At 40.0% G+C, this 14,859-nt stretch overlaps 1 protein-coding gene across 1 annotated transcript; it reads left to right on the plus strand.

The window, feature by feature from the left end:
* Window positions 1–7: 7 nt before the first annotated feature.
* On the plus strand, window positions 8–14,642 carry KDM4A (lysine (K)-specific demethylase 4A; the record flags this gene model as incomplete). The annotated part of the gene is made up of 12 exons (XM_009699575.1): window positions 8–81; window positions 1,161–1,275; window positions 2,136–2,329; window positions 3,772–3,821; window positions 4,346–4,449; window positions 5,498–5,635; window positions 6,547–6,797; window positions 7,564–7,754; window positions 9,048–9,400; window positions 11,192–11,312; window positions 11,973–12,151; window positions 14,438–14,642. Coding segments are annotated over exons 1-12 (1,942 nt in total), but the record flags the coding sequence as incomplete, so codon positions are not given.
* Between the last annotated feature and the right edge of the window lie 217 nt (window positions 14,643–14,859).

Here is a 14,859-nt window from a genome sequence, read left to right on the forward strand (position 1 = left end):
GTCCGGCCTCTTCACGCAGTACAACATCCAGAAGAAGGCCATGACGGTCCGCGAGTTCAGAAGAATCGCCAACAGCGACAAGTACGTCCGCGTCTCTCCGCAAATAGTTACTGCGGGAGTTGCCGTTGCCCGAACTCCCCAGGGCCGGGTCCTTGCTGCGGGCTGGTGCTGGTCAGAGGCGTGAACGTAACGCCCTGGGCGGGTGAGATGTGCTTGTGAAACTGGCTGTGCAGATGGGGGCCTTGGTCACTTGTGTCACCTGCTGAGAGGGGATGTAATGCCGGCAGAGCTTTCTGTTTCTGCTGTGGACTCCTGTCTGTTTGTCCCCCGTACCCAGACCATTGAGAGATTTACTGAGTAGAGTGGTAGAGAAAGGAATGTTCTTGACGTGAAGAAGGAGACGGAGAAAAGATCTCTTTAAAAGGAGTTTAAGCAAAACAGCCTTTGAAATAACCGTTTAGAAATAGCAATGGAATTGCCAGCTGCAGTCGGTCCACTGAAGCAGTACACATCAGATATCTTAGGATTGTGTTTCTCTAATAGAATAATTTAATTAAAATTAGTCTTTTATACTATGTTTGTAATTGTCTGGAATATATATATATGCACACAGGCACCTATTAAATAGGTGTTAGAGTGTAAATTTGATCCCCCAGTGCTGCAGAGGCCAGTGTATAGTTAGCGGGGAGTGGACATCAAAATTAAGTGTTTTGTTGGTAAACTGAGCATTCTTGACCGGTGTACTAGTAGGTGAGTCTGGAAATACTTGTTACTTTTACAGTGGCAGAAAACTTTGGTTTTGTTTGGGTTTTTTCCCAAGTTGTTCTTTGTATCATTTCTTCTTTTGACTACATCCTTCCTTGCTAAGTGGCAACAACTAGAAAGTGAAATTGTTGTGACCTGAGAGAAGTGCACAAAGCAAAAATGAAAGTAAACCGAGAAATGGGAAAATAATTTTCTTCCTGATACTTTGTTGCCAAGTCTCACAGGAACAGAGCTGTGGCTGCTCTCATTGCTGTTGTGGGAATTAGGGATCTGACTAATAACATGCATTAACTGTTTTTGTTGTAACTTTCGATTCTTTCAGTGGTGGAAAACATTGGTTTAGACTCGTCAGATGTCAAACTGCAACGTCTTTACTATGTTTGCTGTTTTTTCAGGTACTGCACACCCCGCTACACAGACTTTGAAGACCTTGAACGCAAATACTGGAAGAACCTTACGTTCAATGCCCCTATTTATGGTGCTGATGTTAATGGCACACTCTATGACAAGGTAAGAAAACTGTTTTGGTTTTCAAGCAATGGTTATCCCTGTATATTGCATTTCATAAATACTAATGTAGCATTTGACTCTTAACTTTCAGAAAGAGTTAATGATAGTCATAGCAGAGCTCCAACTTCTGGAGTAGACACGAATACAATAAACCATATGTCTCTCATATACTCTCCATTTAACCTGGATAGTTAAAGAAGTCTAATAGAGGTAATGTTCTAAGGGACCTTTGTTAGCGCTTCAGTGTAATACACTTTAGTTCAAGAAAGCAAAAACCACTGTTGTGTAAGTGTTGCTTTTACACTGCTTTGTCCTGAAGAGTGTATGAGAGTTGGAAGTGTTGGATCAGCGGACATGCACTGCTTTGGTATCCGCTAGTGCATGTATTCTTGTGGGACAGCTCTGTAGTCATTTTGTGTTAGGATGATAAACATTAGAAAAGGGTATACATTCTGCTTGCTAGTCTCCTACATTATGATGATTTACTCTTTTTAAAAAAGATGTTTGGAATGAAAAGTGTTTCTGTTCAAGAGGGTTGAGACATCAGCTCAAGCTCACACTATTGTTCTCAGCTCTGTGAAGTCTGTTGCTTCGTGATTATTTCTCCTTCCTGATCACTATGTTGGCCTGTAACTCTTTTTTTTTTTCTCCACAAAGGTGGCTAAAACAATCAGTATGTAAGCTAATGCCGTGCAAAACTTTTGGTTTAGGTGAACTAGCTTATGGTTTGAGCTGTGCCAGCAGATAATTTGTCTTGATGTGCTGTTTCACAAGTGTCTGATAGCTTTTGCAACTGTCACCTTAGTTATGTGGTTCTGTTCTTCATAATGGTTGTTTAACAGGAAGCTTGTGTTTCACAGCATGTAGATGCGTGGAATATTGGCAGATTAAACACGATCCTGGATATTGTGGAGAATGAAAGCGGCATAACCATTGAAGGAGTAAATACTCCTTACCTGTATTTTGGCATGTGGAAAACTTCCTTTGCTTGGCATACCGAGGACATGGATCTCTACAGTATTAATTACTTGCATTTTGGGGAACCCAAGTCATGGTAAGATTTTTCTGGGGAAGCTTCTAGATGTAGAAAAACAATACCGTAAAATATTGGAGTCAAAGTCACAGTTAGAGTTGACTAAAGGAATTGCCATCCTTCCAGTCTTGCACTGCAGTTGTATCTGATGACAAGAACACTAGAAACCTGTAAGGAACTGCAGAGCAGCACATGTCATCAGTAGAAGTTGTTTGGTTACATTCTAGAAAGTCTATGTGCTATCCTGACATAAAGAGTTCTTCAGAATTATAATACAGGGTAGACACTCTCTGCTGCAGTAGGGCCAGAACTTGGAAAACTTGCTTATGGTTTCCTGAGGCTCTGAAATGACCATGCAGAGGTAATAATGCCTGTTAACACACAGGCACTAGGGGAACAGGCAATTTTTAACAGACTTTGAAATGTAGCTATTGATCATAGATCTAAAAGCAGGCTAGTGGATCTTGCTGAGTGGTTCATCCAGTGTCTGAGCTTTCATGATTGTTTTTGGAGGAGGCTCCCGAATTTTTCTGTAGCATTTTAAGAGTGAATCATTCCCTTCTGTTCACAAATAAATTTCTCAAGCAACTTCAACAATTGTTTCCATGGCACTTTTGTTGGAAGCTAGTATTTTTGGCTGCCTTTTAATACAACTTTGAAGTCAAAAATAATAGCCGGCACCATGTGAACAACCCCATGTAGTGGCAATAGCATGGGAACATGGAACAGAACAGTTCAGTCAGATAAACTTTTTGGCCATTGCTTCTTTTACAGTAGTACATGAAAGAAGTTAACTTTCCTGATACCTTAGTCTGATTTATTTAATAAGGGACTCCATCAAGCATATAGCACTCTATTCCAGAGCAAAAGCAGGCTAAGTAAGTGGTTTTATTCACTCTAGTCAAACCAGCTAGGAGTTTTGTGGCACCCAAAAAAAGGTGTGTACAGAGAGAGACATAGCCCTAAAGAGGATGCTGCAAGCTGTGCACATGTTAAGGATGTGGCATTGCATCTGACTTAGTCCCTGAGCAGCTGAAAGAGATTATTCTGTTTTCTCTCTTGCTCTGTGTTCCTCCTTGCTCTGAGTATACTAGCGATTGCATGGCTGTGAACTGAGACGGGTTGGGAAAGTGCTCTTCCCTTTTTTTTTTCTCATAATTGATGTTTTGCTATGCAGATCTGCTAATTAAATACATCAGACTTTTTAATTCCTTGACTGTTTAAGTAAAAGTCAGTGGAGGAGATGGTCAGCTTTTGGCACTTTATTTTTCTTGGGATAGAGAGGTAAAAGTCCTTGTTAAAGATTTTTAGCTTTATGTCATTGAACTTTGAAAGAGACAGTGTAGAGACAGAGGATTTTTTTTTAAGTAATTCATACATTGCTGCCCGTTTATGATTTCCAGTCAAACTTTGAGATTTTGTCATGTCACTTGAACTTAACAGACTTGTTCTTATGACTGCAGGTACTCTATCCCTCCAGAGCATGGGAAGCGACTGGAGAGACTTGCAAAAGGTAATCAGGCAATTCATGTCCTGCCCTTTGCAGAAGGCAGGATGAACAGCCGCAATGAGTTTCAGCTCTTTTAGAGTACGACATGACTGTAACGTTCATAAGAGCGCAGGCTGGCACGACTGAACTGATAATTTGCTTTTTAGAATATAGATTTTTTTTTTTTACTTCTGAGTGTTTGTTTGTAGTATATCCACAAGAGAAATGTCACATGCCAGATATAGTTGTGTTCTGTCTAACTTTTAATGAGAAAATCTGTAACTGCTGATTATTAGAACTGGAAGGTTATAGCCAAGGGAAGATCCTTCTATATGCTGTCTTTCTTACGCTCTTTCAAACTGGCATCTGTTAAATGTCCAGGAGTTGTTTCTTTAGAATGTAAGCTAGCACACTTCAAATAACGTGGTCCATACTTGTAGGCCTAGGGAAAAATACTGTTTAGACAGTAACTTTTCCTGAAAATTACTGAAAATTAGTTTAGTTCACAGCAGAACAGTAACACCTCTCCTTGCCTTTATTTTTAACAGGTTTCTTTCCAGGAAGTGCCCAAAGCTGTGAAGCATTTCTTCGTCACAAGATGACCCTCATCTCTCCATCAATTCTGAAGAAATATGGCATCCCATTTGATAAGGTGTAGAAAAGTAATCACGGTTATACCAGCTCAGTCAGGAGGTTTATGCAGCCCCATCTCATCTCTAACAGCAGGCAACAGCGGATGGTTAGAGAGGAAAATAGGAACAGGGAGGGTGTAAGGCAATCCTTTCCCACTGTACCTCCATTTATCTGGCAGTTGAGGTCTCAGAGTTTGAGACAGAAAAACCTATCAAGGACTATTAAAAACAAAAGCTCTGTCTTTTGTGATTATTTTTTTTTTTTAAACTTTAAAACTATACACAACAGCCTGCGTTACATTAACTTCACTGCTAGCTGTGTGTTCAGTGAAGAGAGATCATTCTCTTTTTGTTTGACTTGTGCCCTGCTAATTTCATTTGTTGTGATCTGCTTCCTCAGTAGAAAATGCAGCTTATTTCCAATTAATTTTTTTTCATTACATTATTAACTTTATAGACTTCCTTACTTTCTCAGGTGGTAATCTGCCACACCCCCCCTCCCCACACACACACACATTGAAGATTTAGTCTTTGAGTCCTTATTCAGAAGTACTGTTACATCTGCATGGGCAGCCGAAGGGCTTTGTTGTCATGAAACTTTGTAAGACAGTGGGGAAATGCTGAACAGCAGTAGTGGAAGGCTGACAGAGAGTGGTACTTGAATACTTACAGCAAAAGAAAACAGTAGTAAATTTCCAAGTTGTGTGTGGATAGAAATTTTACTTGGCCTTGAATACTGTTGGGCCAAACCTGTAGCTGATACAGATAAGTACCTTTGACCTTCAGATAGTTTATCACAGATTATTTCATATTCTGCACTATTTTGACCAGTTTGTGTTTTAGTAAAAAACTGAGTATTGCTTTTCAGTAAACAGATACTTAATGTAAGTAGGAGAGTAGTGAAGGTAAGTATCAAGTCCATCCATTGCAGCAAGTAACTCCAGCTACCATCTGTGGGTGGGGGTTTCAGATACACTGCATGAGGGATACGGGAGCTCCTTTTATTCAGATCTGCCAAGTAGACTCTCAAGTTATGAATAACAGTGCGGTGTCTCAATTATCTTCTAGGTGACACAGGAGGCTGGAGAGTTCATGATAACCTTTCCTTATAGCTATCATGCTGGCTTTAATCATGGCTTTAACTGTGCTGAATCTACCAACTTTGCTACTCTTCGGTGGATTGAGTATGGGAAGCAGTCTGTACTGGTAAGTGATCTGTTGCCATCCTGTTGCATACAAATAACCTAATGCTTTGCTGCTCATTAAGCCCCCAGTGTTTGTTCTAAGGGAGTGAAGTCAGTGCTTTGTCCATTTAAGATGTGATCTTTGCTTTCTGATATGGTAGCAAGGTCCAGTCAGCCTCCTGTTTCACATCCTTGTTTAGACTATGGATAGCATATAACGTGTTCATTAGCTTTGTGTAGATCAAGTGAGGCTTCAAAGAAAAGCAGGGAACTGTTTTTTTTTCCAAAGATGAAAGGGTGTGCTTGGAGGTCAGGACTTGTCAGTATTTTTTTCTGGTATTTTAACCATTATTTATTGACTGTTTAGCCTGAAAGTATGACTTCGGTAACTTAAGTCACTTATCAAAGTAAGTATCTTGGCTGAACCTTTAGATTGGATAGTGTTATATCCCTATAGAGGTGCCTTACAAACATGGGTTATGTTTTCGGAAGTTACATTGAAGTGAATGCTTTAAAGCACTAGTTGTAACCATGCCTGGGTGAGGGGAACCTCTCTTGTTCAGGGTAGGCCCAGAGTTTGTATGGTTCTGACTTCCTTGTTATAGTCTCTGGTTTTGCTGACTGTTCTTGTATAAGCACAATTTGAAGCAGTCAGCTTCTACCAGCAGCTCTGTAAATAGGTTGGTGAGCTTTCTTTCTTAGTTATTGTGATAACATCTGGTTTTCTGTTTTGTCATTTTTTGCTGGTTTTTCTGCCCAGTTTTTAGTAACTTAGTATATGCCCTTTTGATTTCCTGTGAAAGAGTTTTTAGTTCTGAGGGTCAACACTGGGATTTTTTTCTTCAGTTAAGATCCTGAAAGAAAAGTCATACAGGAATGCAGAGTAGAATTGTTGAGTATGTGGCCTTACTTGAATATTTTCTGTGACTTCAGTGCTCGTGTCGGAAGGACATGGTGAAGATTTCCATGGATGTGTTTGTGAGGAAGTACCAGCCAGATCGTTACAAGCTTTGGAAAGCTGGGAAGGATGTGACTGTCATTGACCATGCTCTCCCAACCCCAGAGGCGGCAGAGTTCCTTAAAGGGGATCTTATGCAAAAAGTCAAGAATGGGAAACAGTGTGCTGAGGAAATGGAGACAGGGGAGATGTGTAAAGAAGAGGTGGACGGGGATGAGATGAAAAGGTAATGCTTTATATAGTCCTTTGCTTTTCTGTTGGATTATTAGAAATTGGACCCAGCTGCAACTGAACATTTACCAATAGAAGTCAGAGTTAGCACTAATCTGTTTTCTTGGGAATAGGGTTTACTCTCTTTCTTTTTTTTTTTTCTTACTGTTTGAGTCCACATTGATGATAGTCTGTGATAGACAGGAAGTACAGCAGCTTGGAATGTAGTTCTTCATCTTTGGATAGTCATCCAAAGCTTGGATTGGAAGTGTCCAGCGTACACTGGGAGGCCAGAAATAAAACGGGGTTTATTGGGCTCATGGGACAATACTTGCTGGCAAATTCTGGTCCTATCAGTGTTGCAAGCTGCGACATCAGTGTGCAGTTCCTGGTTGCTGAAGGTGACAGGCTAATCATCTTACATGTTGCAGTTAAATCTTTTCAGCCATTGTCAGCTACTATTCCTAAAGCTGTCTTTGGTGGTGGTTTTGTTGTTGGTTTAGTTTGGTTTGGGTTTTTTTTGTTTAAGGTAAAGAATGCCTGGCTAGAACATACCTGCCTAATACATGATTAACAGATGCTGAGGAGTCATCCCTAAGGATTTCTGACTCTGCTTCTGTAAAGGCAAAGAAAACACTTCAGAATAATTGGGAAACTATTTGGCGTGCCAGATGCTGTCTCATAAAACACTGATCCAAACCAGGCTGTGTTTTGTGCATCCAGACAGAAATTCAACACTCGTACGTGTTTGGTAACCTGACATACAGATTTGTCTTCTGCAGCGTCCCCAAGCATCGCATAGGAACAAAACGACACAGGGTCTGTCTGGAAGTGCCTCAGGAGGTCAGTGAGAGCGAGGCCTTCCCCAAGGAGGAGCTGAGCTCTGCGCAGTATGAAGCGGACATGGCAGCGTCTCGTGAGAGACCTACGAGTGAACTTGTGCAGCAAGGTGAACAAAGGCTCAAGCTTCCAGGTAATAACTGTGTGTCGAGCTTTATTCTAGTACAAGGGGCAGAGTACTATTCTTCAGGGAGAGAAGCTGGGAGAGCTTAATCTGGGGTACTCTTTCATATGATGCTAGTTGGTAAGATGTTACCATGTCCAAAAAAGCAGACACTATTTTGTCGGAGCCGTGGCAAGCACTTCAGAAACTTACTGTCATCAGACTTGAGATACTGCCATGTGATTTTTCAAGACCAAAGAGTGCATCTAGAACAATTTCTGGTTGTGCCCTTTAGTTAAATTTTTCTAATACTTCTAGCACTGGTTTGAGTAAATGAAATAACCACAGCTTGAATTTTTAGGATTTGTGGCCTATCTCTGGATAACTCCCCAGTGAGAATTATATAAAAAAAATGTTGGGGGAGAACAAAGGTGTAGGCAGCCACACTGTAGCTGCTTCAATGACTGACTGACCAGGTAGGTCACAGGGATGTTGCCTTTCAGCTGAATTAAAGGGAACAGGAAGTATTGCGTGAGACTTGCTTAAGAAATTGGTGTTTATATCTTTTGATTTTTACTCTTTTTATTTTGCCTGTCTGCCTACAGAAATGTATAGGATGCCTCAGTAGTCTAAGGTCTTGTGTATCCCTTTTGTATAATGTGACCTTCTTGTAGAAATTGCTTGGTAAAACATATGCACACTTCCTGGTAGTGTGGGTCGGGTGTGCTGTATAGATGTTTTATTTGTAGTTTTGTAATAAGTAGGCTGGAGGAAAATTAATGTGGCTTGTAATGAGTCAGTTATCGTTGCTTTTAAGGGAGGAGCAAGGGGCCTATGGAATAATATAAGAACACAGCAAACATATGTGATGCCTCCCTCTAGTATTCTGTTTTCCAGCCCTTTGCAGCTTGTATTTAATAATCTTCTATTGGTTTGTGGGGTTTTATTTTTCTTCTATTAAATCTCTTGTGAACCCCTGTAACCTCTTATACACGGTATCATGTGGCCAGGAGTTGGGCTGTTTAGCTACAGTATATAAAGGGTCATCTCTGTTTATTTTGAACTCACTGTCTGCTGGTTTTGTTTGATGTACCCTAGTTCTTGTACTGGAAGAGGCAATGAGCAAATGCTTTTATTTTCTCCCTAGCTGAGCCATTCATGATTTTATAGGTGTTTGAATTAATGATCTACTCTTTATATGACAGAATGTCACTTTTTTGTGTGTAGAAGCTTGCTTTCCTGTTTGGCTTTGTGCAAATGGTTGCAAAAATGTTCTTTCTGCTGCCCAGACTGTAGAAAAAGTCAGTATGTCCTTTCTTCTAGATCGTATGGACTCAGCCAAACTTGAAGAACTGAAAACAGTGAAGCTTGAAGAGGAAGAACAAGAAGCAGCTGCATTGGATCTCTCCATTTCACATGCTTCAAACTCCGCTTCAGTGTTGCCAGCTTCAAAGCAGAGTGCAACATCCAGTGTTCAGTCCAGCTCGCCTGCGTATTCTGGTTCTTCAGACTCTGAATCAACTGATCTGTTGGCAAAACGAACTCTTCCTGGGCCGGCTGGGGTGCTTACAGTCCATAGCTATGCTAAAGGGGATGCTAGCGGATCTGACAATGAACAGACTTCAGGAAAGAAAGCCAGTGCCACGTCCAGTGTGAATGAGCAAGAACTGGCAGAGGTATGAATGGCAAGAGTGCTGAAAGCTTAAGGGCTGTGTTACGTGGTCATGGACTTGCTGTGAAAAAACTTCCTATCTGTGCAGATTACATTTTTATTCCATTGGTGTTTGCATAGCAGGTTGCTTAGTTGTTAGTGTGGTTTTTAATACCTATGGGTTTTGCTAAACAAATTAAGATGAGAGAAGAATTAAGATGAAAGTCATACTCTTACCTCTTCTACAAAACAGGGAGATCCCTTGTTTTGAGAACTTCTCCAAATTATTTAAGCTCTTTAAGGGAAAGGGTAGCTTGGTGGTTTTGACATGATAGTGTTACAGGCTGATTCAGGTTCTTTTATAGTAATAAACACCTATTTGTACCTGAAATGAATCTAGTTCAATCCAGCCTTTATTACGAGCACATTATTAAGTTTGAGAGGTTTTTTGTTACTTTGATATAGAACCATGTGCATGTGTACATCTCTGTGTCCCTTTTAAAAAAGAAATGATGGAACAAAAATTAGTGGTTGGGAGAATGTAAATCTGAGCGTTCAAGACCTGCCAGTGAATGTTTTATTAGACAACCCAAGAGAAGGCCGTTAAAGTTAAAATCTTACCTGGTGGTGTCTTTTCAAATTACTTGGTTTCCCTCTTTAAATCTGTGTTTAGAGAGTGTGAGGCTGATAATGATTGTCTTCGAAATTCCTGAATTACAGAAATGGAATAGCAAATGGGCAAATCTGTTGATAATTAAGGTGAAACTGAGAAGGAGTTCTCATGGATATTTAAACCAAAGAAATTCTGTTGCTGATACTGATGTCGCCATTGCATACTCCATTCAGGGAAGAGGCAAGATTTTGAATGGGTGTAGATTGTTTTCCCCAGTATGGTGTATTTCAAAACAAATTTTCCATCAGATGGTAACTGGGAATGCTAATTTCCATTTGAATAAAAGCATTTCTGTTTCTTGGAAGTCTTGTATCCAGCTCTTTGTAGGAGATCAGAGATAATGATTGTTATGCGCTCTCTGGCTTCTTTTATGAAAAGAAGATTTAAAAATATGCATTTAATCTAAGATCTGTTTCTGCTCTTAAAAGAATACAGATTAAAAAAAAAAAGGGCAGGGTTCTTATCTACTGAGAGACTTCCTGGGTGGTTAAAATCATTGCCTTTATTGCCTTGTTTGTCAGGTTAGTGGTAATTTTGTCAGTGTGTCACTTGTTTTTGTATAAGGCTAAGGGAAGAGGAAATAACTGTTGTAGTCTCCTTCTTCCAGTCTGTCTGGAAAGACATCAGTGCAAGTAATAAGCAGAGAGAGTGAAAGTTTCCTTCATTTAAATAAGCTTGTTAGTTCAAGATGCCAATAAAATCTGTAAATTTTTTTTTTTTAATTTTTTATTTTAAATTTGGAATTTGACACACAAACTGGGGATTTCTTCAGAACGCGTGAGACTTATTATCATGACTCTTCTAAGTTGAACCATTCAACTTGTCTGTCTTTGTTTCTGTCTTTTACAGAATTCTTACATAAACAGACTTGCATGAAAAGTTACACTGGGAACTGTGAAAAGTCTCTATTCTAATGGCTCAACAGAGCAAGGACAGCTCTCTGTTTTTCCCTAGCAAAAGTGGTGCAAGCAATTCTTTCAAAAACTTAGCTAGTTCAGAGCCAATGTTAGTTTGTTAGAAATAAAATCATGGAAGCATGTGTGCATTTTGTGGAGGCTTCTTTTAGTTCAAAATAAATTCTTTTTAAAATAGTGTCAAAAGGACACGTGCTAATTGACTGCTGAATTGTTTCTCCTTGTCCAGGTAGCAAAGGAGTACATAAGATCGATGAAGGAGAGTAAGAAGTCCAAGGGTCGTCGCCAGCCGTTGAGCAAGCTCCCACGCCATCACCCGCTGTTGGTTAAAGACTGCATTAGTGATGATGGTAAGTAAGCCTTGTGCTCTTTAGGAAACTGTAGTGACGGTCTTGGCTTCTGTGGACAGTGTGGAGTATTCCATTAAGTAACTGGTCATAAACAGGAGTCAGCAAGTGACATCTCTGCATCCTACACAAGGTGCTTTATTTCTTTTTTTTTTTTTTCTTTTTTTGTGCTTGCCTCATTCAACTTTTCTCTCAAATGGTATCTTCTTTCCTTCCCATTCCATTATTTGAAAAGTCACAACTCTGAAAGGAAAATTAAACCAGTACCAGAGACTATTGCATAATTGGGTCTACCTTAGAGCATTCCAGTAACTGATTTAAAAAAAAAAACAACACCCTCCCAAAAGAAAAAACACAAACCCACCACCCCAAAACCCAAACGAACACCAGATTCTTTGGCTGACAGCCTTAGTCTTGACATAATTTGGAGCTGGTGGTGTTCTCGCCCGGTAAGCCTATCTTGTGTCTGCACAGTTGCCTGATTAACACTGCCTCTTAAAAAGGAGACTGGATTACTGACTCCCCTCACCCTTCTGTCAGCTTGATTTCTGGCAGTCTTTCTCTCATCTCCATTCATAACTTCTTGCCTTATTTAGTTTCGTTTGCAAGAAGGATATCTATAAAAGGACACATAATCAGTGAGTTAATGATCTCTTACTGCAGAGGCATCAGAGCAACTAACTCCTGAAGAAGAGGCTGAGGAGACAGAAGCATGGGCCAAGCCACTTAGCCAGCTGTGGCAGAATCGGCCACCGAATTTTGAGGCTGAAAAAGAATACAATCGGACTATGGCTCAGCAGTCTCCTTACTGTGCTGTTTGTATGCTATTCCAGACATATCAGGTATGTAGACTGAGTCTGTTAATGTTATCGTAGAGATAACTGAATAGGTTGCTGCTGTGATGCATAGTTTTTAAAATGTCATTTTGCATATTGCCAGTTAACAAAAGCTGTATCAGTGTTGCAGACTTCCCAAGCCATTGTTCCAGGAGAGCACAGTTGGGTGAATCTGACCACACCTGTGATGGACTGCCTGTGGGTTCCCAGGGGCTCGCTCAGCTGTTCAGCTGAAGCGTTTGTGTTCTGTGGCTTTTGCTCGAACCACAGAATGGAGCTTGAATGTTGCTGGAGCTGACTATAAAATCCCATTTCTGTTTTCCAGACTGACACTTTCACTTCTACACTTTTTAAAAAACACTTTAAGTCCACTCAGAGCTCATGGACTTTGCAGAATGGGCAAGGAGGAAAACCTTTTACTTAAAAGGCTTTAGGGTTGTGCTTGTGGATGACATAGATAGAAAGCTGACTTGTCTTGGAATATACCCATATTAACAGTAGCTATGGCACATGAAAACGGACTTTAACAAAGTGCGGCTGTACCAATGCGTAGCTTGGAACGGGTTGCAGAGCCCCTTTGTCATGTTGACTAAATGCTTAAGCAGGACTCCCACACTGAATTTTTTGCTGTGCCTAAGCTACGTAATTTTAAGGTAGTTTGAATAGTTGTCTGATTGCACGTTCAACCTGCAATTTAGAGATCAATTGTCCCTTCCCATATGCTAAGCGTATTTGATTCATTTGAGATCACTGTATGATTATGATGGCACTAGAAACATGTTCACCACAGTTTTGGAAATAAAGACCACAAATTTTTGTTGGGGGTTTGTATTGCATATAGTTCCTAATTTCAATGAAAACCATAGACTATAGTTTCTGTTCAATCTTGCTGTTTCTGTCTGAGAGTGGTTCTTGTTAGGACTGGAAATTCTGCATAGAAGCCCCATAGTGCATGGGGATTTCACTAGTGCTGACAATGTATAAAGTTAACAATTTGAGGACAGTTTAAGTTCTGTGAGCTGCTTTGAGTTCTAAATGCTATTAAGCAGAAAACTCTAGCTGCAGGTTTTCAAATGACTGTCTACACCAGGCGGTGAAGCAGAAACTCTTCCAAGATTTGAGCTGTGGTTAGGGTCTTTGTTCCAACTTCAGAAAGTCTATAGCAAGACTGGGAACTCACTTCAGCTACCCATTCAAATAAAAAATTGGCACAAAAAGCCAGACAAATATTCACTTTTCCTTTGTGAAGAGGAAAAGTATCTAGCTGCTTGGAAGACAAAGTCGCATATTCTTCAACTTTGTTACAGATTTCCTTCAGTCATTTAGTCTTTTGCTTGGCATGCAATGTTCAGTGTAAATCAGTAAGTTTTACAGAACCTGAATAAACAAGACTTGTTGAAAACGTGTCAGTTTCCTTCCAACTGTAATCCTTACCTGCACTTTTTTCCCTACCTTTTGATGCACTGTGGGAGGGACAGCGCAGCTTCATTCTGGTACTGCAGTTTCTGCTAATAATGATTTTAGAAGATTAGGCAAGCTACTTTTGTGGTGGCTATGAAGTACAAAAGATGGTTTGAAACATTTCTTCAAAGTGAAAAATTCGTTTCTATTTAGCTGTTAAGAAGGGTAGCTTGAATGGAAGCATATCTGTGTAAACTTTACATGTAATTTCTGTTCGGTTTGACATTGGTTTATATTAATAAATTACTGAAGACTAGCCTGAAAGTCTCCTGAGCTTTAACTGGGGAAACTGTATTTTTAGTGTGCTTATTTCCCAGGAACAAATTAGTTTCAAAGCCCATTAGACTTACTCAGAATTACACTAGGAAAAAATAATGAGGATTGCAATAGGTATCTATTTGTGTGATCATAATCCTCCCATATTGAGGTAAGATAAATGTACAATGTTGGATGGCAGTGTTGTGATCTTCTGTATTAGGGGATGGGAGGAATGCACCAGAAATGTTACCCATAGAACATGAGGTGAACTTGGTGATTTCCATCTTTTCTGTCAGAAGAGACACAGTTTGATGTGTATCTTGTTGCTTATTAGAGGAATGCAGTTGAGACCCTACATTTAGCCATTTCAGTAGAAAATAATTTCATTCTGAAGTTGCGATAGCTGAGAATTTTATAAACTAACTGTATTTTTGCCTAACCTACTAACTCTTTAATCTTTCAGCACCTTCATTGTTTCCTTAAACTGGAGTTATATATGGAATAATGGGTGAGTAAAGATCATGTGACACAGTTTTACTTGTAAAACTTAAATTCCCTGTCCATCCCTTATAGGCAGAGTGTGGAGGCAACAGTCAAAACTCTGGAGTAAATCCAGCTGCTGTGGATGGGAAGATACGAACCAAACCCCTGATTCCTGAAATGTGCTTTACTACAACTGGCTGCAGCACTGACCTCAATCTTTCAACTCCCTACTTAGAGGAAGACGGAACCAGCGTACTCATCACCTGCAAGAACTGCAGTGTCTGTGTTCATGCAAGTGAGTGCATCTGGATTTTAGTGTTCTCTGTAGTAAGTCTGTACATCATAGCAAGCCTCTGCCAGTCTGTTTAATGTACAAATAGACAAAGTTCAGCCCTTCTCTGAATGGTATATACTTGAGTGCTGGTCATTGAAATACAGAGTTGGCTGCATAACTTGAACTATACAGCGTCATCCTGAGGCTCATTGATTTTATATTTCTGCCACCCTCCCGA

This window comes from Cariama cristata, unplaced genomic scaffold, assembly GCF_000690535.1.
Source record: "Cariama cristata isolate BGI_N322 unplaced genomic scaffold, ASM69053v1 scaffold16564, whole genome shotgun sequence".
In the NCBI taxonomy this organism is placed as follows: domain Eukaryota; kingdom Metazoa; phylum Chordata; class Aves; order Cariamiformes; family Cariamidae; genus Cariama; species Cariama cristata.